Below are 27724 nucleotides of genomic sequence, written 5' to 3'. Positions count from 1 at the left end.
TGCCAATTTGCTAGTGCAATTTCATTAAACAACTAGGCTTTTTCCAACTTGTGCAGTCCAATGTTGGTTGGGAATTCTAAGAGTTGCCACCACAACACATCTAGAAGGCTTCAATTTGAGAAAACAAATATAGGAGCTATTCTGTGTGCAGGTGATGTCATTCTCACCCTTAAGGATATAATAGCTGCGATTCTATAGCAATCTATCAGGAACCTGGTGGCTTCCTTTTCAACTTTTTTTTTAAAATTAAAAGACAAATTTTTATAAGTTTCAGGTCATTTCATCAGATCCATTACAATAAGCTGTAGCTCTCAAAGGCTTACACATTTTAATAACATTTGTTACTTGGAAAAGATGCTATAAACTAACATGGCTCTCTTCCTATAGCAACGATCTGTGAGTTTTCCAGCCAGAAAATGTACACTTACCTGTATATCAGTTACCTCCTGCCCTGACTCATACATAATATTGTTTGTTCTTGGCTTGTTCAATAAATCAAGGTTTAAAATCTTGTCTCAGTATTACAGATGACTATAGTTATTGAATTGACACCGTTTTAAACCAATTGCTGTAATTCTGCCTAAATTAGCACTAGCATTATGTTACATATTTCTGCAGTAGAAATATGTAAATTTTTATATTTATATTTTAATATATCCATCAGAAAGGACTGTTATTGACCTCAGCACATAAAAGTGGGAGTATAAATTAGCAATTAAATAGAAAGATATTATGCAAAATACTTGTATATTTTACATGATCCTGTAACTCATATCTTTATTATGCCTGTCATTTTTTATTAGAAATCTTTCTAAACAGTTCTTTGGCAGTGGCCACAAAGCATTTCATCCCCTTTCCAAAATTTTGTCAGTTATGTTTTATCATTAATATTTATTAACAATTCAAGATACTGTTTTCTGTGTCTAATTCTCACTATACAAATGTTTTGTGCAAATCTCCAGAGAGCTCTGGAGTGACACATTTTTGGCAAAAAATTGCTGGCTATTCATGAGAATCAATGTGAAATTAATAATATTAACCCAAATTAAACACAAACACACAGACACAAATCATAAAAATTTAAGCAGGCATAACATTTGACTTTCAATAATAGAAGAATCTTTACGCTTAACTTTAGCCTAAATTCAAAAGAAAAAAAAAGCATGCTCAGAAGTTTTAAAAAACTTATTTTAATTGGCTAAGAATACAAATATTTATATATTTCTGCACTTTCTCTTGCATGTTAAAATTACATCAAATAGGCTAACTATGTGCTAGACAGTGGCCCGTAGCCTTTCTGGTACTAAGGACCAGTTTTGGAAGAAAAATTGTCTTCCATGGACTGGGGAAGGGGAGGGGGATGGTTTTGCACACCACCTACATCCTGAGCAGGTGCAGATAAAGCTTCATTCACCCAATGCTTGCGTGGCCCGGTTCCTAACAGGCCATGGATCAGTACCGGTTTGCGGCTCCGGGGTTGGAGGGTCTTGGTATTAGGCATACTACTAGATCCATAAAAAATATATTGTTAAGTATAACAGCTCACGCAATGCAGTTTTCAGGCACTGATGGCTGAAATAATGCTAACAAGCTTACTGGAACCAGAAAATCTCCTCTGCGGCTAATAAACCTTAATTATCCGTACACATTATTGCAGAGAAGACACTAAAAAATAAGCAGTAGCTCACTTGATCTATATGTACTATAATCCCTCAAATAATTAAGAGAGCAGTAGCTCAAAACCTATTTTTCTAAAATGCAGTATTTTAAATATGTAAGCACTGTATCCAGATTGTATTTCACAAACACACCCAACGATAATTAATGTTGCAATATTTCTAACAAGTGGCCTTCATTATTTGCAGTTCTAGTCCAGCCAAACAACTATGAGTGACAAGACCATAGATAAAAAGACAGTTAATAATACATATAGTGGTACCGTGGTATTCAACTGCTTTGAAAATCATAAAATTTGGTACTCAATGCCATTTTGACATGAAAGTTTTGTCCCGGTGCTCATCATTTGTTTGGTACTCAATGCATAAGCTGGAACATGTTGGTGTTGGCAGGCTCGTGATTCACTACATTATTTCTTATGGTAAATTTGTTTGATATTCATTGTTTTTCATACTCAGTGTGACTTCCAGAACCAATTAATGATGAGAAATGAAGTACCAATCTACATGCAAAACTCAGTTCACTATTTTGCATATCTATAAAATAATCTCCAAAAGGGTAGATACGTTTACCACAGATAAGAAGATCTGCTTTGTTTAACAAGTGCAGAAACACAAAATTACAGGCAACAAAGTCCACTTGCACATCAGAATTACATGATCAAATTACCATTTCAAATCAAGATAATAATATAGGATTCTTCAATTTCCATATTTTATGGCCCTGGCGTATCAATTGACTTTAATATGAATTGTAACCAAAACATCTCATGAATGACACAATACTCCAGATTAGAGTTTACCTCATAAAAATATACCATTCTATGTTAAGTTTTGCCACAGATCAGATGTCAATAGGCACTTTCTTCTCTCCAACCATGAAATTTAATGGGACACTTTAAACATTATTTTTCTAGTACAATAATCTTTGACTTACAACAGTTCATTTAGTGACCATTCAAAGTTACAACAGCACTGTTGCAGCATCCCCATGATCATGTGATCAAAATTTGGATACTTGGGAACTGGTTCACATGTAGTGTTAGTTGTAGTGTTCTGGGATCACGTGAACAGCTTTTGCGACCTTCTGACAAGCAAAGCCAATGGGGAAGCCAGATTCACTTAACAATTGTGTTACTAACTTAACAACTGCAATGATTCACTTAACAACTGTGGCTAGAAAAGTTGTAAAATAGGGCAAACCTCACTTAATATATGTCTCACTTAACATAAATTTTGGGCTCAATTGTGGTTGTAAGTCGAAGACAATCTGTATCACCATAAGTTGTTCAAAAATAATTTTGTGGAGTTGTAGCTTTGGTTCCACCAATATGAAGGAAAGCATGTTCTTGCTACTGTTATGTTATCAAGACTTCTGTCCATAATTTTTCTTTAGAATTTAAAATTTTATATTTTTAGAGGCACAACTATATCTATTCTTGGATAAATTTCTTCTCATAAATTCAGTTAATTAATAAAAATGGCAAGCCCTCTTTTCTTTAGCCACCACTTACAATTTCTCTACAGCAGAAATTAGAGAGAAATGTATACAACAGAGGGGTATAAATAAAATGTGCAATTTCAGAAAGGTAGAATCTAATAAAACTTTTTTAATTAGAAGTACAATTTAATAAAACTTTTCATTCCAGAGTGTGTGAAAACTAAAAGCTGATGAAAAGAATAATCAGCCCTACATCTAATGTGCCTTCTATGAATTCATCATAGCAGGGATGCTTAATTAGATCAATTATTAGATTTCTCCAGCAATCCCTACCATCCTTTATGGAGAAATTCCTTGTGCATTCATTTACTTTATTTTTGTTACACACCTGTTTTAGCCTTGCTAGTTCCTTCAAAGCTCGTGCCCACTGTTGCTTGTAATGTAGTTTTGCTTTAGTAGCCGATTCCAACTTTCTTTCAAGATCCCCCTAGTAAAAAAATATAATCTTAATATACAGTACAGTTAAAAAAACCCTGAAGGACTCTTTACACAAACACACACAGAATTTGGATTCAAAAATTGCTTGGTACAATATGCACCATTAAATTGTTATGCAACTTAATGTAAATATTGTGACATAAAATAATATTCTCATTTAAGCGATAATCTTATTTTTATTTTCAAACAAAGCAAAACTAGATTAATCTGCAGTCCAAGACAGTTCATATAAACAGTTTTTAAACATTTCAAAGGGATTAGATAACATTTAATTTTGTATAATGCACATTAGCATTCATTTTTAGTTTAACTGAGCATGAAATGTCTTTGTATGTATTATCAGTGAATTGTAGTTAATGTCTGTTTTCCATTTGCTCAGACTGTAAAGTTAAATCCTCAATATGAAAGATCATATGTCTGTAATAAATGACTACCTGCCTTCAAAATTAGCAGAAAATAGTACACTCTTTGATTTCTTTCTTATAGTAATTATAGTTCTTTCTTATAGTAATACTGCCATTTGGACTTCTAAAATAGTCCATTCTTAAACCTACTTCTACTTTAGATATGAAAAACTGAATTATACTATTGGTATACTATTAGTATACTATTATACTATTGGTAGCTTCTAGGCCCTTATGTTGTTAATATTAGGTTAATAAGGTACTAATGTACTAAGCCAGGGGTCTCCAACCCCAGATTCGCTCGCGGTATGTCAGCACCGGTCCGCACAAACAAGCAAAGCCCCATCCGCGAGATGCAGGCAGCACACACCCTCTGGTCCGCAGAAAAGCCTCTCTCCATGGAACCTGTCCCTGGTGCCCAAAAGGTTGGAGACCTCTGTACTAAACCATCAAAATAAAGCTTTGACCTAGAATGAATCATGATTTTGTAGTTATCAATAATAATTTGAAAAATGCATCAATAAATTAATAAATAAATCATGCCTTACAGAGGGATACTATCACTGGCTGTTTCCCTGTACGGTAACTGTTACTTTGCTTTATCCCCATTTTGGCTGCTGTTAAATATAAAATTGATTTCCTGCTTTTCTTAAATGAGTTATAATGCTATTAATGCATGCTGTGCTTTAGGAATGAATACAATTGAAAAGAAAGTGGGATTAGAAGTTGATAGCTGTACCTTCTCTAAAGTTAGAATGCCTATTTCTGATTGCATTCGGATTTCCGGTCTGTTACTTTGTTGCTCCTTATACTGCTGAAATTCTTTCTCCAGAGCCTTATGCTTGTTTTCTGCCTGGTATAGCTGTTTTCAGAAACAAATAATCTGAATGGATTTAACACTGAATGGAACATTTTTTGGGCCAACACAACAGATATTACATTTATAATATATGCTCATAGCCCCACAACTTCTCCAGAACTTCCGAAGTCCTCTAGAAAAACAGATTTAGAGGGAAAACAGAAAGAGCATCAAACACAGTTCTCTGGTAATATGGATTTATCTCTTTGATTTGCTCATCATTGGGTGGAATAAAACCATTCTTGGGAACAATATATATACCTTGCCTATGAAAGTTAATTAACTTCAAGCTAAACTCAGCAGAATCTAGAGATTCTGTGATGGCTGATGTGTATACATGCTATTGGACTTTCTGGCATAGAACAACATTGAGCATAATTAAATACAAAATGGCTTTAATAACTATTTATCAATCTCAGTTCTGATTAATTTCCATTATTATAGTTTAGTTTCTGCACTAGCAGTGATGTTTCTTCTTTTCATATAAAGCATATGTTCTGTCTCCAAATACACAAAAAAAGACACCAGCTTCACAATACAACCTAGAAAGCTATTAAATATATTTTTGGAGAACATCTGAAGTCAAATCAGAGAATTTCAAAACTTCCCTAGTATGTTAAAAAAAAAAGGAAGCAAATATTTGAAGATAAAAATGTTGTGGTAAGAATGTGGGAGTTAACTTAATGTCTCTATTAGGGATAGTACAGCCAGATGTTTGGCTTGACCATTAAAAACAATGTTTAATGTTGTCTTTGTGTGGAAGTTCTTTCTCAGAAAATATGCCGGATCTCTGCTCTTGTTTCAAGTGGCGGCAGAGGAGAAAATGTACTGCTTTTTGCTTGGCTTTATCTTTTCATGTTACCATCAGCTGATGTTGTATTGTATTATCCCTTCATTTTATATTAACAATTTAACTGTTGAATATGAACAAAATGTACGGCTTTACTTATGAATGGCTGCGATGAAGTTTAAAACAACCTATAACTAGGAAAAAAATAATTCCTATAAGTAAAGAATGTACAAGGCAGCTCCCAATGCACACATGCATGTGCGCGCGCGCACACACACAACACACACACACATACACACAGATGGGAAAGCTGGAGGAAATGAAAAATGTGGATAAAATCCACATGACCAAAACAAACAAAAATGTAATAGATTCAAAAATGTATCAGACCCAAAAATGCTGTTCCTTGAGGTTTTTAATGTCAAGTCCTCTCAAGTCCTGACGCTGAACAATTGAGAAACCAGTGTTAAGTAAATATAATTGATCTTCAGGATTAAAGAAAGGGATGCTTTAGTAAGGAATGCCATTCTTAGATAATTTAGACCAGGGGTCTTCAAACTTGGCCCTTTTATGAGGAATTCTGGGTGTTGAAGTCCACAAGTCATAAAAGGGCCAAGTCTGAAGACCCCTGATTTAGACATTTATTAATCGAATTGAGAGCACTAGTAGATTTGCTTTTAAAAATTTATATCTAGTTCTAGAATTAATGAATAATGTAGTTGAGTTGGAAAATATAAACAGCACGTACTTGTTCTTGTGCACGGATCTTGTCCTCCTCAAATTGCCTAATTCTCACCCTTTCCAACTCAATCTGGTGTGCACATTCTTGTTTGACTCGCCGTATTGTATCTTGAACTTCCTGCTGATTTCGTTCATGTTCTGCTTGGAGCTCCTTCTTTAACCGCTGGAGCTTAAAATGAGTTTTTATAAAAGCAATTTGAAAACACACATTCACATCTGAACAACTTAATATTTGGCATTACTTTACAAATGAGTCCATTTGTTTCTCTGTACTCTCAAAAATCACTGCACGTAGCCAGCTCTCTAACTAACTTTTTTAACAAACTACTTTATCACTTTATCCAGTTATCTTTATCTAGAGAGCTTGAAATAGGTCTTAAAACATTTGATAAAATTATGCAAAGATACACCTTGTCAATCAGCAAAAGTTACACATAGAAAATAAAATATGGCATTTTATGCCAATTTTCAAAGGATCTATGAAGAAAAAAACCCAGATCCATATTGCTGGCAAAATGTATAACACAAAAATACTTAAAATGACTGGAAATCACTGTGACAAAATGACTGTCGCTGTGTGGTTTTTTTTTTTTAATGTACTGTACAATGGACAGCATAGTTTGGCATCCATTTACCTCAGTTTCAGCATTGACAAGCTGTTTTTCACGTTTTTCTAAGTCAGTTAAAGTTTTTTGAAGTTTTTCTTCCAAAACTGTATACTCTGCAACCTAAGGCGTATATAGAAGAAAGTAAAGTACACAAAATGGGAAATATTGAAATATTTCTAAAAATTTAGCCTAAATATTGTCCTTTTAGTTGAATGTCTCATAGTTTTGATACTCTAACTTTTGAAGAAGCAGGACGAAAGAGGATTGGTGCTTTTGAACTTTGTTGAGGAAACCCAAGAAAATGAATGATTAAAGATGCACAATTAGGCTCTGCCATACATACTGAATTCTTAAGTATCAATATAGATTATCTGTTTTTCTAACAATGGCAGACTACCTGTATCAAAAAAAAATCAAAAGTTCCTAAACTATAACTCTTTGTATGACTTATTTAATAGTCTTTCAGACTTGGTGAACCATTTGTATAAAATGAATGAAATGGATTCCCTGTACCTCTATAATTGTTTAGAGAAAATAGACATTTTATACACTTTTTTATATACTCAAGAGGAATAAAAAATAATGCAGCTTAACATGTGAATAGTAATAAATTCTGTTCTATTTTTAAAATGAGCTACCTATAGTATTTTTATGCAATTTACCAGTTACAGAAAATTCTTGGTACTGCTCCTATTTAAAGATTATCATGGTAAATGGTTTCAGAAGATAATGACATATGAGAATTCTAAAGTGAAAGCACTTACTTTTTTCTTTACCAAAGCTTCTCTTTCTCTATCCCTTTTTTTCCACTCTTCTGCCAGGGCCTGCATATGAGCCAACTCCTTCTTCTTCAGCTACAAAAAGCACTGTTTTGTTTTATTTTGAATAAAGAGACAACTTACACAGTTCTATCATTAAAGCTTCCACTTATTATATCATGTACAGTCCAAGTTATCAGCTATAACAAAGAATACTTACATTATATTTGAAGACCCATTACCAATGGATAGTTCCTTTAAGTGAAAAACTAAATCTAATGAGTCATTACTGACAAGTATTTGTGCACATACACTATATAATTTGTATTTTTCTGGGTTTCCTCCTGGTACTTAGTTTAATATGTAGATAATAGTGTTTCGCAATATTATAAGAAAGTCCATGAATAGGAGATTCTGAGCAGCTAGATCAAAACATTAACAGTTATATGCTGGACTTCCAATATATCATTATGAAAATCATGATCTGTAAGAGAAATTGCCCGTCTAAATCCCCACTCTAGTTAAGCATTTCATGAGAATAGCTTAAATTAGATAATTTAAAACCTGATGAAATCCTGAAGTAATAGCAAGCAAACATTACTTGAATATCTATCGTGGTCATTTTGTTTTATGTATTCTGCCTATTTATCTCTTGGAAGAATAGTTTTTGTAATTTTACCCCACATTAATCAAGTGATCAGTGACCTAAAAAGCTCTTATTCATACCATAGAACTCAATCATGGATCTCTTTGTTTTACCACACCTTGGTTATGTCTACATTCAATTAATCATTAAATTTGTACTTTGCTTTATGTCTAAGAGATATTCATGACATGCATGAATATTTTCTATTTTTCCCACAACAAATCCTGGAGGATATGTTGGATGGAGACATTGTAATTCACTGGGTGATTCACCATACATCCACCTACCAAAGCAGCAGATTGCCTTTTATACTGAAAAAAGCAGATTCCTGCACATTCCACTGCCAGATACTATAAAACGCAATCTGCTGCTTTGGTGGGTGGATGTGGTATCACCCAGTGAATTACAATGCCTGAAGGTGGCTTTCAACCTCTCTCTCTCCCAGGTCCTAATCCAATACTTCAACCAAAACACCACACTGGCTTTCCTCTGTGCTTTTAACCTCTATTTTGCAGTTACTCTACATTTAAGTATTGACAGACTTTGGGAACAATTTGATGTTTCTGATTTTTGTTTATACCATGTTTTCCCGAAAGTAAGGCCTACCCTGAAAATAAGCCCTAGCTTGATTTTGGGGTGTAGGTCTAATATAAGCCCTGCACCAAATATAAGCCCTAGGGTGGGGTGGAACTGCAGCTGCCTCTCGATGGTCCACTTCTTCTGGAGCATCCCCTGGCCTGCAGCTGAGAACTGAGCTATGGAGAGAACCGAGCTATGGATTCAATCCTTAGCTCAGTTTTCGGCTGCAGAGGTCTTTCCGGAAGACCTCTGACAGTGAAATGCAGACCAGAGCTCCATTTTCAGCTGCAGAATGAAGCTGCTCCTTTGGCCACAGAAGAAGTGGGCCAGCTGGGCAGGGCTGTCGTTGCTGCTGCCACGACATGAGTGGGAAAGACAACTCCTGAATATAAGACCTGGTGCCTTATTTGGAGGCAAAAAAATAAAAATAAAATAAGACCAGATCTTATTTTTGAGGAAACATGGTAGAAAGGCTGCATTAAGGGCCTTCTGCTTCTAGACTTGCTTTTTGCATTGGGTATTGCCACAACTAATGTTTTCCTCTTTGCTTATGCTACTTGGTTACCTTTTATGTATCAGCCTCATTTTTTTATACTGAAGAATTCCAAACCATGTGAAGTATTCATTCATTGTGCTTGCCCAACATTACAGCAAATGCAGTTGTATGATGTAGCTAAAGGACTGGAAGTTATTCTTTCTTTCATTCATCTAAGTAGATCCACATTTTAACAGCTACAAAAATTATGAAATAACCTGATTCTCAAAAAGATCTTCTTGTAGTTCCTTCCACATTTCTAGTTCAAGTGCTGCTTTATATTCCAGTGTTTCTCTTGGTTCAGTATGGACTTCAGGCTGTACTTTAGGAACTCCTAGTAGCTCATCAGCACCTAAACACTAAACACGGAGTACAATAAATACTTTCAAATGATTTCTAATGGAATGCTTTCTCTCTCAACCTGAAATGATTCATATTCATTTACCCGAGAAGAATCAGACACCAGAACTTCATGCATTTTCACAAGTCCATAGTCTTCTAGAGTCACTATATATGAAAGATCTGCAATCTTGTTGCTTGGCCTATAAACAAATAACACATTTTAGCTATAAAAGAAAGTTCTTGCACAAACAATAAAAGAGAGAGATAAACATTTTTCAATTATAAAACTACATAGCTATCATATCTTGACATTAAACAGGATTTCCCTCTTAATTCTGGAAGTATGTTTTTTTTAAAAAAATTCATTATTTTATATTGCTATTCTTAAGACTGCTAGAATTTCCCAGACTCTTCTAAAAGCTCAGGTTCTTACATCTTGACATGATTTTTTAAAAAACTGAGATAACTTGGTACATGCTGAAAGACCAACAGGATTTGCAAGATGTGTTACATTTAAACAAAAAGCAGAGAATTATTTTGCATTAGATTTGCTGGCCCATGCTCCAATAGGAGACTGTGATGATGATTATTAATCCTATATATTAGCTAGACTTTTAATAATATATCAAGTATATCCTCAAATTTTATTAGTATTTATCTTAAGATATATCCATATGTACTTCAATTGTATATAGCACCACACCCTAATTTAATTAGTCCATATAAGAGTGCTAATGTTTTAAGAACAAAAGTCTTAGCCTTTTAAGCTACTCTTTCTTTTCTTGAACAATTAGGAAAACCAGTTTAAAAATCCAAACCAAATTTTTTGACATCCTGTAAAATCTGCAAGTATGGATATAGGTCAGTGGTGGCGAACCTATGGCGCGGGTGCCAGAGGCGGCACTCAGAGCCCTCTCTGTGGGCATGCGCACCGTCGCTGGCTTTTATAAAACCTTTTCACTTTAGGCCTCTGCCGCTGTGTACAAAAAAAAAAAAGATTCAATCAATCAGTCGATTTCAACTTCTCGTGGAAAAAAAAAGATCTTGCAAAGTTGGAATTGATTGAACTTTTTAGTCCCACCAGTCTGCTGTTACCATTGCAGCCACGCCCACCCAATGGGCCACACCCACCTGGCACTCGACAATGCATAAGGGGGTTTTGGGTTGCAGTTTGGGCACTCAGTCTCTAAAAAGTTCACCATCACTGATATAGGTTGACAAATCTTGATGAATTATAGGCTCTTTTAATTGTTTTGGTTGAGTCAAAAAATGAAATCCTCACTCGGCAAAACCTTTATTTACAATTTATATTTCCCACTCATTTTCATTAATACCTAATAATTCCTTATGCAAGTACAATAAAATATTGAGTATCTAGATATAAGAAAAACAAATATAAATAGGATATCTGAAATAGTCCAACCTAAGCAGAGAACTAGCGTAATTGCATTAGAAAATAGAGGAAAATATTTCCCTGCATCAGGGGCTAAAGCTAATTAGATTTGAAGCAGTGCCATCTAGTGGCTGTTATATTTGGCTACACGGCGATTCATGATTTATCTTATTAGCAATACTGAAATATCAAATCTAAATGATCAATACAATTTGGAATTCAAATGTATTCTCCTAAAATGAAAAAAGGTGTACAAAGTATTAATGCATTATAAATGCATTATATTAAGTTATTAAATGAGTATTAAATAATGAAATAATTTAATGAATATTACATCATTAAAAACAGATTTGTAAAGTTGAAAAACAGAAAAGTAAACTCTTCAGTCTAATCTATACAAAACTAAATCCTGCATTTTAATTACAGGCAGTCCTTCCTTAATGATCACAATTGGCACCAATTCCATTGCTAAGCACTACCGTCATTAAGTGAGACATCATATCACAGTAATGAGGTTACAACTTCACTTCCATGATGGTTGAGCAAATCACCCGCAGTTGTGAAGGGAGTCAAGGGAGGCTTCTCCATTGACTCTTCTTGTCAGAAGCCAGTTGTGGATGCTTTGACAACTATAAATGTCTTCCAACGGTGAAGGGCTCAAATATCGATCATATTACCTGAAGGATGTTGCAACAGTCTTAAGTATGATCGGTCATAAGTTATTTTTTAGTGCCCTCATAACTGAAGCAGCTGCTAAGCAGGGAAGTTGTTAAGCAAGCACTACCTGTATAATCCAGAATGTCTCAATGGTAGTGTTTCTAAACCTTAGCAACTTTAAGATGTATTGATTCAACTCTTAGAATTCCTCCACCCAACATAAAAACTGAAGTCCGTACATCATAGTTGTTGAGGTTGAGAAACACTGATCTATAGTATTAAAAACAATTGGCTTTACTGTAGGAATCCCAATTTTTCAAAATATTTACCCCTGTGCGGCTGTAAAAGGAATAGTTTCACTGAAGGTCTGACGCCAACACTGCTCGCCATTTCCTCCTAGAAAACGTGTTTTTTCCATGGCCAAAATCTTTGAAAGCTGGAGTCTTGCAACACCTAGAAGCAAGTCTTTAGTTGTTTTATCTTTATGCCACAGTTCCACCAGCAGTGGTAACCTGAAATACAGGAAGAAAATAGGTAATTTACAAGAAACTACTTTTTTTGTCAGTCTTCCCCTATTTTTCTTAGTGGAAGTATGCATCTTTTATTTTTCAAATGTCACTTTGCTTGGAATTAAGATGCAAACTATAAGTACTCTAACCTGGTTATACAGAAGAGGAACGGAAGAATGCAGTAAACAACTATATTTTTTCTCACAAGTTAAAGTATTTTAATTAAATTGTTTAGCTTTCAATATAAACAAATAAGCACATATTAATTAGATTGTTTTGCTTTTAATATAAACAAATAAGCATAAGTAAATGCTTTAAAAATACAATCACTTGAAATTTAAAGATACACATATTTGTGATTTACCCAACTGATATGACAATTCATCCTAAAAAAAATCAAAGTACTACAATATATTTTTAGACTTCATCTGCCATTTTATATTTTACGATTCTAAAAATAGGAGGCAATTCTAGATTGGAACTTCAATGCAGTTGTTATTTTAATTTTTCCATTCCATTTCCATTGATATTTGAAAGCTCACTGTAACATATTTGCATTGTCACAGTAGCTATCAGTGTTCATAAACACGCTCTGATATATTTACTTTTTCAATTGACATGTTGCTAGTTTTATAGACTTCAGTTGTTTAATCTGGGTCACTACATGATAAAATACAGAATCCTTTTCAGGACAGTAGCAGGCAAAGATTGGAATACTGGACATATAATGAAATCCTTTTTTCCACCATGCTTACCTGACATGCTCCTCCCAAGAACAATCTTTTTTTTTTTAAAGGCCTTGTTAGTGACTACAAACAAGAATGACCTTTTAACCAATTAAGGGACTAATGAACAATATTAGTAAAAGCACCAAAAGAATAGTAGTACTGATATGTCAATAACCAAAACCTTCTCCCTCCAAGATTAGAAGCACAAATCCAAATGTCCATTAAACTGTTGAAAGCAGGAGAAAAAAGTGCCAAAATTAAACTGACATGGCTATAAGGGCCACCATGTTGTGTTAACAGAGAAACATTGTGTTCCAATATACCATACAGTTTGCATAAAAGTGAACATATTAATGTATCCATTATTAAAACAATATCTCAGAACATAAGTTACCTGCAAAAGGTATCTTGAAGCTGATGGGGCATAGTTGCAAAATCAAATGCACAGTAAGATTGTGGAAGAAATACTTCCATGTTTTTTCTTACTTCCACAGGAGGATTTGTCATAATGAGTGCAGCACTGCCAAAAAATGGATATGAATACCTATGGAGGAAGAAAAAATTAATATCAAATCAATCTGACCATCAGTAATTTTAAGCAAATTTCAGGAAATATATTTTAAATTCAAAGTACTAGTAGCTTAATAACATCTTTAAACTTGAAAATGGCAAAATTCAGTATTAATTACAAAATTTGTCAGGGAGACTGAAGTAATAGTAACCTTACTACGTGTCTGTAGGTTTCATTTTATTGCAATACATCCAGAGAAGATTGAGCAGAATTCTATTTATGAAATGGGGATTCCTTGATATCGCAAACAAAAAAACTTGGGATAGTTTTTTAATTTATCTGCATAAGGATAAAAAAAAACTAATGAAAGGGAAAGGAGAAAAGGGGAGGAAAATGGAAGTCTATATTCTACCAGGGACACAGTTTTCCCAAAACCACTGAATAATTAAGTTTTTGCAGCTTATTTTCAGCAGTGATCTCCTCTCCTCAGAGCCGAGGTGGCGCAGCAGTTAGAGTGCAGTACTGCAGGCCACTTTAGCTGACTGTGTTCAGCAGGTTAGCGGTTCAAATCTCACTGGCTCAAAGTTGACTCAGCCTTCCATCCTTCCGGGGTAGGTAAAATGAGGACCCAGATTGTTGGGGGCAATGTAAATATATATATACATTGCTTAGGTGTACACCGCTTAGAGAGTGCTTGCACTTAAAGCGGTATATAAGTCTCATAAATAAATAAATAAATGAACAGAGCTATCTTGCGTATTAGCTTAACAGTCCCAGATCACCTAGCAGTTTGGAAGTATGCAATAAATAGGTACCAATTAAATGGGGCTCATTAACAGGGGCGATGGTGATGTCAGTGGCTAATTCTTTCAACCCAGAAGTGCCTCAGTGCTTCTGACACGAATGGGACGGGACTCCTAAAAAGAATTTAGTTTGTACTAGAGACTTTTCTTGCTGCTGATGGTTATTTTTAAAACATTAACATATTAAATCTAGAACAGCATCTGATGGCATCACCATCTGTTCTGCATTTTCTATCAGGTTGAAAACAAGATCAAATTTAAGTCTGTACAGGAGATATATAGTGGTATTTTGAATATGCATATCACAATTCTTACAATATATCAGAAAGGAATGAATGTGAAGAATCTCAACATTTCTAGGAGAAAACAATGCATTTAAGTTTTTGTATTTAACAAGAAAATATCCTCCGAAGTAAATCCCATAAAATAGTTTTTTCACGTAGTGTTTACTTAAGATCTAGACCTGTATCTTAAGATTTTACGTTGTTTTATATAGCAAAAATAAATCATGCCTTCCCAATGCATTACAGTGTAAACCTTTCATACCTTAACATACAATTAACAGGAAATCCAGCATCCAGATTATGGACAGCTCTTAAATCTACCGAAAAACAAAAATGATGGGATGATGCAGGAACAGCAATTTTTTGTCCTGTATTGGATTCAGAAGTACTGGGATGTTGAGTCTGAGAAGCAGGCAGTTTACTTTTCAAAGCTGCAAATATAAATACAAAATTAACTTCAAAAAAAGTGTTAGCTTTTCTTCCAATAAAAGCTTCTCAATATAGTGTTGCAACAGTTTTAAATAAGTGTAAATTACTATTACTCTAAGGTGGTATGATGGCTCAGTGATTAAAGATGCTGAATTTGTCAGCTGGAAAGCTGACAGCGCGGGTTCGAGACCTGAGTACCACATGACAGGATGAGCTCCCATTACTTGCCCCGGCTCCTCTTAACAGTAGGAAAGGATGCAGATGCAATTAGATAAATAGATACCATTTCAGTGGGGAAGTAACAGCATTATGTGCGCCTCAGCATATAATCATGCTGGCCACAAGACCATTGAAGTGTCGTTGAACAATGCTGGCTCCCTTGCCTAAGAAACAGAGTTGAACACTGCCCCCTAGAGTCAGATTTGACTGGACGGAGGAAACTTTTTCCATTATTATTCTAGTTTTATTTGTTAAAAACACAATTCTCAACGATATATATCTATAGCTATAGGTTCATAAAAAATATTCCATGTGGCATCTTGAAGACAATTCATATGATTAAGGCTAATATTTCTGGTATTTACAAAATATATTTCCAAATTTACATATAAGGACAAAATCATATAAAGTAGGGGTTGCCAACCTGTGGGCCACGGGATAGGCTGGCCAGTGCGTGCACACGTGCTAGCACTGCTGCTATGCAAATGGGGCACCACACACACCAAAAACAGGATACCGCAGTGAAAACGAGGTGCCACGGGCCGAAAATAGGACGCTGTGAGCCAAAACCAGGGTGCCGCTAGTGAGTGTCACACGGGGGCTAGCACTGCTCTGTTTGCATCATGTGTGCTCGCAGCCCTATTTGTGTGCACACGCACACGTGCGTGTAAAATCCTTTCTCCTCCCTTTCTCTCCAGTTTGCCAACAGAGAAAGATTGGAGACCTCTGGTATAAAGCACCCGTAAGTTACTGTATTCTGTTTACACAAAAAAACTCTGGTGTTTTTATACTAGTAATTTATTTTAAAATGAAATATGAAACCTACTACCATAAACAGATTAATGCTCTCAAACTAAACATAAAGGAATTCCATAGGTAGGAATTCCATCTATTCAGAGCTTTTAGAATGTTTTAAATTAAATTAAACCATTGTGCAGAGTAAAAAAAAATTCTATGTGGCTGCTATAAAAAAGATACAAGGCAAGAATAAGTTTGGGCTATTGATAATAAGTTACGAGATATAGGTTCTGTCCAATTATTACCTGTTTTCTGTAATTTTGGATTTTTGTCATACTGAATACTTTCTACTTCACTTTCTGTAGCATCCTCTTTTATGGGGGGAGAATGTTGTGTCTGAGGTAAGATACCTTGGGAGCCATTTTCAGGTCTCACTTCTTTATCATGTGTTGGGGACAAACCTTTTTTCACATTTTCAGTCTCAGCCTTTGCAGCTGATTGGATTATAGGCTGAACAAACAAAAAGCAATGTTTATGACTAGCATTAATTTCATTTTCATGTAAAAATGATCATCAGTATATTTTTATTGTATTCTACGCTTTAAATAGTAACAAAAACTAAGTAACAAAAAATGAGCTGCACCTGACAAACTCTGCCATCCTTCTGAAGTGATACCGATACCCCAACAGTAGGTGCCATATCCAAAGGCAAGGGTGGCAGTTTCTGCCGAGCTCTATTAGGTGGAACAAGAATAAATGCTCCTTCTATAGCTACTGGATGCTGACAAATTTCGGTACTTCCTTTCTTTAATAAGCTAGTTAAAAGAATTTCAGTGCTTCCAAGAGATTGGTCCCCACAACAGAGATGAATCTAGAATTCAGAAGAGCATTATGAGGGGAAAAAGTAAACAAATAGATCATACTGATTAGTCATATTTAAAGAATTTACACAATCACTTCCAAATGCAAGCACTAAAGATGATACACAAATATTCATAATGAATCTTAGATTAACGTCTTATGGAAGCAAGGATTCCCCAGATTTTGATTTTCCTCAGATTGTCGTATTTCCCAAAATCCCTAATATTAGCAACAGCTTCAAATAAACCTATTATAGGACATGAGTCACAATTCACAACCCAAACAAGGACAGCAAAACGGATCCAGAGATTAATGGTACTACTAAATCATGCAGAGACTTCATCATTAGACGTAGATGTTGGATCATTTCTAAACGCTCCACAAGCCGAGGGAAATACTGTCTGCCACTAAACGTATAACAAGAATGTCTCCAATTTTGCTGATGCATGAGCCTCTTGAATTATAATATTGCTTTTCTGTAGGGCCAAAACTTTTGCCCACATGCCAGACTGGATTGTGATAAATCCACAGGATTATCTCAGATTCTAGAACAAATTATTAAGGTTTAAACTGTCAACAAAAATGGTAAAACTGCTTACCTGCAACTTTGAGTGAGCAAAAAAGTAAGCTCTTAGAACTTCAATGCTGCTGCGTATTCTAACAGATGCTCTTTCTGGTTCAAAGTTTGGATTCATCAGGTCAGTAAATGGTTCATTGGTAACATCATTACCAAGGAGTGAATAGTAAAAGAAGAATTCAGGCTGTCGTTCTGGAATTTTCACTGTGGTAGGTATTAACTATTGTGAATGTAGAGGAAAACACAAAACAGACTATGCATTCTCAGATTGATCATTTGGATCTATGAGCATTCATCTGCACTTCCACTATAAAGGTTCTTCCACATTCTACTAAATTTATTCAGGCATTTAAATATTTAGCAAATATAAAATCAGAGGACTCAAAGATAAGGGTAACTATTAGCTCCTGCTCATTTTTTTAGCTACTCCCAGCAGGACAGAATACAGTTAATTTAGATTTTCAGATTTTAGAGCAAGAAATAAAAAGAAAGACAGAGAGATAATAGGACCATGCATATTGCAAATATGATTTGAAGTGATTCAGAATTTGCATAATCTAGTCCCTCACTAATACTCATTAACAAAGCTTGTCTAATTCCAGGTTTCTGTGCAAGGGATGTGACCCACTGAAAGAAGCAATTAAAGTTAATGAAACACAAAGCAGTCACAGCTGAAAAAAATATGGACAGCTTTAACGAGCAGAGATGGGTGCTATGCAATAAGGTTCAAAATATTTCTTTCTAATAATTTTAAAGAGTATATGGAATTCCAGGTTTGATAATATTACAAAGTCATCATGCACTGTGAAGATCATGCTTTATAAAATCTTCTATATGGTAACCAAGAACTTAGCCAATTAAAAACATGAATCAATATTATTACCTGTTCTAATTGTGTAGCAAATGCAATAGTAACTGATAAAACAAAATAGTCACGGCAATATTCTGCTGGTCCAATTTGATGGTATCCTTCCTCTTCATTCAGCACAGGTACAAGACTTTTGGGGTCCAATCCAGGAAACTGAAAAGATACTTTTAAAAAGAAGAAATTTGACTTGGACTTTCTGAAAAGAATTGATCCAAAAGTTTTTATGTTGTGAACATACCTAATACCAATTTGATCACTGCAGTTTATAAAAGTTGTGCCTCAAGGAAACTGAAACATTTCCTAGTAAATATAAAACAATTGTATAAATTTATTACACATCTATGTATATGGGGTTTTTTTGTCTGTGTGTGTGTGTGTGTGTGTGTGTGTGTGTGTGTGTATTTTGATAGGTAGGTAAATAGATATTTTAAAATGTTGTGTGTATATACACACATTTACACACAAAAATTTTAAACCTACCTTTTAATAAATTTGAATCTGTCAATTCTTTACCAATTTGGAATAATCTAGCATAATTTGGTATTGAAAGTGATTTCTAAAAATCACATTTTTTTATATTGTAAAGCATTTCCTATATTCATTCTGGTGTACTACCAAGGAGCACTGCAATGAAGTATACCAGTTTAACTGAAGATCATTAGTACAAACAGAAGTTATTCATAGACAGTGGGCACAGTGCCTGGGTTTTATAAACTGGCTTTACTGTGTTATACAAACTGTCTATAAATCAAACAAATTTAACAACAAAGAGTGCAAGAAAATGTTATGAAGCATATAGATGAAAAGAAATTCCACCATATGACATACAGTACACATTAAGTTTATACTTTGCATAAATTTACAGCAGAATATAAAACAGCTTTAGGACAGAGAATAATATAAAAGTATGAAGAATAAAACCATAATGCTGAATAAAGTTTAAGTAGAATATCACATGCTGAAAAATGATTAAAAAAACAGCAGTAAGAATGATTAATTTAGAGAAACAATAAGTATTATAAAATGTAATGAAAACAAAAAATTAAAATTTCAATGCAGGAAAAATAGTAGATATGCAATCCAGTTTATAATTCTAAAATGTGATCAACATCTTAATTTTTAAAGTAAATTAGTCTGAGTATGATCTTGACATATAGGAGGAGACAATCAGAACCAGCCTTAAGAGAGATGGAATGGAATCTGTTCTGAGTTTGAACAAACATTAAAAATAAAATGAATGTACAAGATAAATATATGTTTAAACATATTTTGGAAAGACATATAACTCTATATAAACTTTTAAGTAAAAATTATTAACCAAGATTTTCTGGATATATAATATTGTACACTTATAAACAGTCAGAAATAAGGTCTCAAATTTTTCCAATACAACTGAACAGACTTCTGGCTTAATGGGTCTACTTAAAAAACTACCAGCTGCATTTAAATAAAATCAAATAAATAATAAAATTGGACATATATTTAAAATTAATAAACTAGAGTGCAACTACATGAAGCTGACAAGTTCATTTTAGGCACAAAATAATGTGCCTAAAATTTACTAGAAATAATAAATAGAAACAAGTTTATAAGACATTTGTATGGCAAATTTGTCAACCATTTCTGGGCTTAGAAATATACATAATTATCACAATTCACAGAATTTCTGCTGTTTTCTATGAAAAAAGAAGCATTTATTTTAATACTAACCTGCCATTTCTCTGGGAGGTGCTTCCCTTGCTTTAAAACCATTGATGGATGCCTTGGTGTCAGTTTCTAACATCAGATTTAGTTGCAATTCAGGCTTAAATTTTGTGTATCTATTGCTGAGTAAAGGATACCATTTTGGTGGCTGTAGCAATTTTATTTAAAAAGAAATAAATAATATGCTTACAATAAAGAATCAATAATGACCAGCCAATAAAAGAACACATTTGAAGTGCAGCAAGATAAATTAAGCAGTTAAGCAGGAATATTTTAAGAGTTCAAAAAAAAAATATTAACAAATACTTCTAAGTGACCAACCTCTTTACATTATAATAGCTGCATAACAAAAAGCATCAGATGTACAGATGTTGAGACTCTAGAAAGAGTACAGAGAAGAGCAACAAAGATGATTAGGGGACTGGAGGCTAAAACATATAAGGAACGGTTGCTGGAATTGGGTATGTCTAGTTTAACGAAGGACAAGGGGGGACATGATAGCAGTATTCCAATATCTCAGGGGCTGCCACAAAGAAGAGGGAGTCAAGCTATTTTCCAAAGCGCCTGAAGGTAGGACAAGAAGCAATGGATGGAAACTAACCAAAGAGAGAAGCAACCGAGAACTAAGGAGAAACTTCCTGACAGTTAGAACAATTAGCCAGTGGAACAACCTGTCTCCAGAAGTTGTGAATGCTCCAACACTGGAAGTTTTTAAGGAGAAACTGGACAGCCATTTGTCCAAAATGGTATAGTTATCTGCCTAAACAGGGGGTTGGACTTGATGACCTCCAAGGTCCCTTCCAACTTTATTATCATCATCATCATCATCATCATCATCATACAGGCAGATATTTATCTGTTCTATGTACTATCAGTTTTTTGTTCAATTTCCCAAAGCCAAAAACAATTAAGCATCATGAAGATATTATTATGGTATTGTGCAACATGGCTGCTATGGGCTTCAATAAACTCTGCTTAAATCACTATGTAACATATTGTATGAACATGTAATTTAGTTAATGTAAAGCAGGCATGTCAAACACGTATCGCAACTTTTTCCACATTGCCGGCAATGGGGTGGGCGCGGTTTCATTGTGACGCATCCGGCCCATGGGCCAGCAGTTTGACATGCCTGATCTAAAGCATAGTTTCACTGAAGAATAAAGCACTATCTTTCCTAGTCTGATTTATAACGGCAGGTGAAATCCCAAACTCCTGCGCTGAGAAAGTTTCTACCACTCAAAAGCTAAATGATAGAAAGTCAAGTCACATTCTTTCCTGTGTCTACATATTTATTTTTCCTTTATGAAGGATTAACAATTATTTGAAAGCTCACCAGTAATCTGAAATGGTGTAATCCAAACATATATATTCAATTCTGTGCAAAGTTAGATCTGATACATTATTACTTAATCCAAATTAAAACAAATTAATCTGGAATACACAAAAAGGAATTTATTTTATCATTAGATACAGAATTACAAATACCTGCTTTTTCTCTTGAGCAGTTCTTAAATCTAGCACAATATAACCTATTGTCTCTTTAACTGCAGATAGAGAATCCAAAGCAAAGCACTGCAACTTGACAGGTGTACGCTGTAATCTGTATAAAATATGAATCCCATGCAAAAATTGTTAGCATATATATATATATATATATAAATCTTATATAAGATTTTGATTTTTTCCTTTGTGAGTTTGAATGCAATTATCTTAATATTTTACATATTTCAGAAACAACTATACTAATTAAAAGTATTCTCTCACAAAAAAAACTTTATTACCATTTTGATTCACAACAAATACAATCTAGTATTTAAAACTCTTTTCCCAAAGGATAATTGTGTAAAAGAGAACAGATCCCTGTATTACTTTTTTCTGGGCAAATCTAAGATAATCTTCCCAATAAAAGAAAAATAAAACTGACAGCAGAAACTCTTATTTTAGATAAGTATAATAGTTGACAATCACATATTCCATTACCACATTTATTTCTTCCATTGCGAAGGCATTTGAAAAAATAACCACAGGCAACAACTGGTCTTTATCTCTTGTGTCTCTGAATTTTACAGCACTATCACAGATCAACTCACTATAATAATTGTTAAAAAAAATTCAGAGGCCTAAAGCAAGTCAATGTAATTTACCCATCCACAACTTTTTGAGAAATAACCTGTGTTGGTGAAGTGCTTTCCTATCAAGTTCCCAAGCTAACTCTGTGGCAAATTCTGGTTGATCAGTATGTTCCACAGGATCTGTAGCCAAATGTTCGCCATCAAACTTTGCTTCTACCACCAGCAGACGCTTTGGACGTTTTGGAAAATAACGCCCTAGAAAAAAAAGAGGAAAATACAATTAAAAAGCTCTTAAATAGAAAAACTGAAAACTTATTTCATCAATCACAAAATGTATTGTATTGTCAAAGTTGATTCAAATATTCAAAAACTATTCTTAACCGCTGCACAACTGAATCTTCCATCTTCTGGTTTCAAATAAATTAATAACAGCGTATCCCAATTATAGAAAAACTTGATTGTGTCTGCAATGGACAGTAACTCAGATGATTTCTTCAAAAATGTAATGCTTGCATTTACATATTTTGCTAAGCCAAATTCTGGTTTAAAGGGAACAGGTAGCACTGAATAGCATACAGCATAAATAATCCATTTCTCTATTACAGCTGAGCTAACATAGAAATCCATGTATTTTCTTTAGCATAACATGTTAACAGGAAATGCTGCCTGGTTTTCATCTTTCCAGTTTGTGCATATTGCTATAAGAGCCACAAAGCTTCCATGGGTCGTTATTTCTTTACCAATGCTAGCAGAAGTGGGAGAGATCAAATTCATTCACACTAAGTCAGAATTCTAATTAAGAATGAAATACAAATACAATTAGGACCAGCTTTATAGCAGTCACATAGTTAAAGGCTCCAGATTACACTCTTCCAAGAAAAATGGCCACTACAAAGAGAAAGAAAACCACTCTGTTGCCTTGTTAAGGAAAACATTGACAGAATTTACAGTATGAACTGTTTCACAATATATCAAAACCAAAGCATTTATGTGGCTGTACTCCCCAATCCCTCAGATAGACTAGCCCATACTCATATCTTATAGCAGTAATGGCAAACATATGACACATGTATCAAAGGTCATATGCCACAATATTTTGGATAATGCGTCAGTGTTCATCAACACACAACAACTATTTGTGAAATCAACTCACGAGTCATAAAAGAGCCAAGGTTGCCTACCCCTGTCCTATAGTCTCTTAAAGGTTCCTGCGGGAGAAAAGCATCAGTTTATTTTTGCTTGCTCTGGAATATAAGTCTTGCCTCATAATACACTTTTTAGGACAACAGAACTATAAGAATAACCAATGTAAACATGGTATTCTATCTATTTGGTATGGGGCTTCCAATATGTCAATCAAGAAAATGGTTAACATTTCTCTCCTGTTTTATCAGCTGCCAACCGAAGCTGGGAAGCAAGGCAGCATACATCTTCAGGCTGCACACAAATCAAGCATGTAATCTATGGAGCAGAGGAAAGAGGAATTCTCTCTCTGGTTTGCCAAAGGTGCCCTTTTGCCGCAGCTATTCTACTCATCAGCTCTCATTCTATAGAACACACGTACTAAAACAGATCAGACAGATTCTTTTAGCATTCCCTTGAGCAAAAATCCAAACCATCTGCCAAGTTTCATAAACTATGAAATTCTGAAATGATATGATCAAATACACACACTATGGCTGTAATCCTATACATATTTAGGGCTCCAAAATTATTTGTGAGTAAATATGGATAGATTGTTTATTCTGATGCATGTGGGACCTGCTAGCAAACGAAATTAAAGCCAAGGACAAAATGCAGTTAACACCAAATATACTTCATAATCTTCATATAGTATGTGTGAAGTTGTGTTTTGTTTTTTTCCAATAGTTACAATTCAAATTTTAAATACCATGCAATGTAAAATCAGATTCAGCTCTACTGTAAATAACTGCATTATAGATTAACCCACCAACAAAATTTGAGTAATATATAACCAGAAAATTTGTAAACCATTTGCTATTACAAAAACTACAATGTGAAGCATGAATTTACCACATTGTGGCAACCCATAATGTAACAAAAATTCCTGATGCTTAACTCTATTGTAAAAACTAAACTAAAATTGGACAAATAAATATCTGCCTAAAAGTTTAAACAATCTGACCTCAGCTCATGCTTATTTATTAATACAGTGACAAAATCAATGTATTGCTTTGAGTAAAGTTTGTCTATTCCAGAATAATCTCCCATAAATCAAGGACATCAATTATATCAGCTCTGAAATAGGATATTACAGTGTGAACAATGTAACCCACCCACAGTTCTTGCTACCATAGAAATAATAATCTGAAAACAACACTACATGTATTCTTCCTTCTTTATTGTGTTTTTGTAGATTCCCCCCCCCCAATATACTCTAACCCTGAGCTTATTTTTATAGTACAAGTCCTTTTGCCCAGAAACCCACTAACCAGAAATGCCCTTAAGAGGAAAAATGTGAGGACAATTTTAACCATTAGAAATCATTTAACAACTTCCAGATCAAATATGAGAAAGATTATTCTCATAGGAACTATGTAGGAAATTATTGGTTATTTTATTAAATAGTTTAAGCCCAACTCTGTAATGACTCTGGGTAAAATAAAGATTTCCTCAGAGTGTTCCCTCTCATTACTGTACCTCACATAACACAAAGTTCAAGATGGTACTGAGCTCAAGGAATAATTCTTTAGAATGTACTTGGCTTATTCAGATGAGATAAGATCTTACCATCTGTGCAAAAATATGGAATATTTGAAGTTGGTACAGATGCTTCCTCAAAATATTTCACTGCACTGGAAGACTTCCATACACTTCAGAAAAGAAAAATCTATTTATTGCTACCACGGCAGCAGCATCAATTGTGGTTTCTGCTACTACCCTTTGCTGGTCAGATTTAATGCCTGAACGCTACCCAAACCCAAGATGGTCCATAATTGCCTCCAAAAGTATTCTCCAACCCCAGGAGCCAATAAGAGTTTAAAATCTGGAAGTGGCCAGGTTGATTTAGGTAGTATTCACAGGCAAGAGAAAGGGGTGCGATCGCTTTTTCCACCAATTCGTCTCCAAATACCTTCCAAGATAGAGACCACAATGAGGAGCTGGTCAGACTTAGGGCCCATTTTCATTCGGGTCAGCAGCTACCGAGCCAAGACTGGCTGGCTCACGGCTTATTCGTTCCAGAAGAAAGCACGGCTGGTAACGTCGGAAGCTGACTTCCTATATCGGACGCCAAGAGCCACGCCAGAAGACAGGTCACTCTCTTCCAGTCCCGCCGGCCCGAAGCTCTTTCGCGCCTCCGACTCGTTTTCAATTCAGCCGCCGCTTAGCAACCGGGAGGAGTAAGGAGAGGGCATGCCGGAACGCAAGAACCAGTGGCCGAGGGAAGAACAGCGCCGGCCCAGCCTGTTGCTTCACTTCCGTCTCTCGGTCTCTGTCTTCAGAGCGAAGAGCCACAGCGCCACTTACTGGACCGGCGGGAAAGATCCTGAAAGGGAGCCCTGCCCTAAAAACAGCAGCAGGTGCGATTTGGTCTCCGCACAGGGAGGGATACGTTTCAGTTTTGAACAGCTGTGGGTGTCCTCAGCTTACATGCGAATTAGCAACCGGACTCCCGCACAACTAACAAAAGTGAACAAAGGAGCTGCACGTCCATCCAAAACCAGATGGCCGAAACAGCTACTGGGGCGGGGAGCTGAGGGAAAGATTAAAACCAAAAGATTAATCAGCGCAAGTGAACTTCCTGTCATTGGGCTTTATTAAAGACATTCTCATCCTCGCGGACAGAGGTGTACAAATAATTATTTCCATTGCAAGTGGGCGATGAGGGTGTTTCTCCATGCTTTCTTGAAATCCCTTAATGGGATCTGCTTACTTTCTGCAGAAGATTCCTTGATCAGCCGTACTAGCTGTAATCGGATCCACCCTCCCTCCAAGATTTTACTTCAAATTGTCTCCTTTCAGCCGCTTTGCTATTTTCAAATGTGCGGGTGATAAGACTTAATTGAAGGAGCACCCACTTGGTTAGGGATTTCTCACATAAGTCATCTGTTTTTTCACGAACATACCATATGTAACACTCAGTCTTCTGAAAGGTTTTCCCCTTTTTAGTTTGGTGTCATCTCAAACAAGTCACATTACGTCTCCCTATATAATTCTTGAAGGGTGGAGGGAATAATCCTTCCTCTTGGTTTAACGTCTTTGTTTTTCTTTATGATTACTGGTAAGGCTAATTTTAGCTTCAGTGAACTTCAGAAATGAAGCCATATGCATCACTCAGTCTCTAATGTGTTTACATTATCTTTTTATCTAGAGTTGTAGATCTTCTGTGGCTTTATTGCAGAGAAGCCCTCCTTAAGATGAGCTATTTATTTTTAAATTTATAAATTCATACCAGAATATATGTATATGTATCTCTACCAGCAATTAAATTAACACACATCAACCATCTATATCTGTATTATTTGACTCTTCCTGTTAATTATGTGACATGACCTTAGTATCAAAAAAACTACTGAAGATTTCAGCTTCAATTGCAATTATATGTGTGTGTGTGCGTGGCAACGTTTCGACGAAGTTCCATTCGTCATCTTCAGGCTGGTGCTTTCAGCTTCTTGCTTCTAGGAGCAATGTGTGGTCGTAGCTGTTTCTTCCTTTTAACTGCCAGTGGGGGCATGAACTGATTGGATGGGAGCTTGGCTGTGTTCTGATTGGGTGGAGGTGTGCTCTGATTGGCTAGGGGCTTGGCTGTGCTCTGATTAGCTAGCCAATCAGAGCACACCTCCACCCAATCAGAACACAGCCAAGCTCCCATCCAATCAGTTTATACCCCCACTGGCAGTTAAAAGGAAGAAACAGTTACGACCACACATTGCTCCTAGAAGCAAGAAGCTGAAAGCACCAGCCTGAAGATGACGAATGGGACTTCGTCAAAATGTCGCCAAGACACTTCCAATTTTACACGGGAGAAAAACCCAAATAACCAAAGACCTACATACAAACACCCGCGAAAACCTCAGTATACACACACACACACACACACACACACACACACACACATAGACACACACACATAAAGATGCATTTAAACCATATAATCAATTAAACTTGGTTGAGTAGTTTATTGTTCCCTGATACCAAAAAGATATTGCCTTCTACTTTTTATTGTTTTGTTTTTGGATTTTTGGGGGGGAGGGAGGGTATATGGTCACACTTCCAAAAGAAATACTGGGGTGCAAACACCCACCATTTTTCCCTTTTAGACGAGTGCTTTAATGATGCAGAAAGCTGGCATTTTGCTTTAAAGCATGCCATTATTCCACTTTTAAAATGTAACATTACTTATCTGGTTAAAGGTCAGAGAAAGCAGGGAGCCAAGAAAGATGATTGCATGCGGGTTGAATTCTATAACATTGTAATGGTGCAAGTGCACAAAGACTCCTAACAGTTTCTGCAGAAAGTTGAGAGAAAA

At 35.3% G+C, this 27724-nt stretch overlaps 1 protein-coding gene across 2 annotated transcripts in view; it reads right to left on the bottom strand.

Moving 5' to 3' along the window:
* The window catches only part of CEP120 (centrosomal protein 120), a 35573-nt gene extending 9839 nt beyond the window's left edge, over nt 1-25734 (bottom strand). Inside the window, exons 1-18 of one of the 2 annotated variants that reach the window (XM_039334189.1) lie at nt 25328-25734; nt 22332-22488; nt 21647-21761; nt 20165-20306; nt 18470-18618; nt 17609-17806; nt 16792-17019; nt 16454-16658; nt 15025-15193; nt 13559-13708; nt 12257-12439; nt 9981-10077; nt 9754-9894; nt 7782-7871; nt 7045-7137; nt 6417-6578; nt 4759-4881; nt 3506-3604 (exon numbers count right to left, since the gene is read on the bottom strand). In XM_039334189.1, coding sequence (XP_039190123.1) covers nt 3506-3604; nt 4759-4881; nt 6417-6578; nt 7045-7137; nt 7782-7871; nt 9754-9894; nt 9981-10077; nt 12257-12439; nt 13559-13708; nt 15025-15193; nt 16454-16658; nt 16792-17019; nt 17609-17806; nt 18470-18618; nt 20165-20306; nt 21647-21761; nt 22332-22488; nt 25328-25382 — 2556 coding nt within the window. In that variant the 5' untranslated portion in view covers nt 25383-25734. The remainder of the gene's footprint in view (nt 1-3505; nt 3605-4758; nt 4882-6416; nt 6579-7044; nt 7138-7781; nt 7872-9753; nt 9895-9980; nt 10078-12256; nt 12440-13558; nt 13709-15024; nt 15194-16453; nt 16659-16791; nt 17020-17608; nt 17807-18469; nt 18619-20164; nt 20307-21646; nt 21762-22331; nt 22489-25327) is intronic. The other variant, XM_039334188.1, reaches the window with a different exon arrangement.
* Nucleotides 25735-27724: the final 1990 nt, after the last annotated feature.

Source organism: Crotalus tigris, unplaced genomic scaffold (genome assembly GCF_016545835.1).
Source record: "Crotalus tigris isolate CLP2741 ecotype Arizona unplaced genomic scaffold, ASM1654583v1 scf7180000017628.32516253702:7417878, whole genome shotgun sequence".
Classification (NCBI taxonomy): Eukaryota; Metazoa; Chordata; class Lepidosauria; order Squamata; family Viperidae; genus Crotalus; species Crotalus tigris.
The sequence above is the reverse complement of the archived record's forward strand: the minus strand, read 5'-3'. Positions and strand labels throughout refer to the sequence as shown.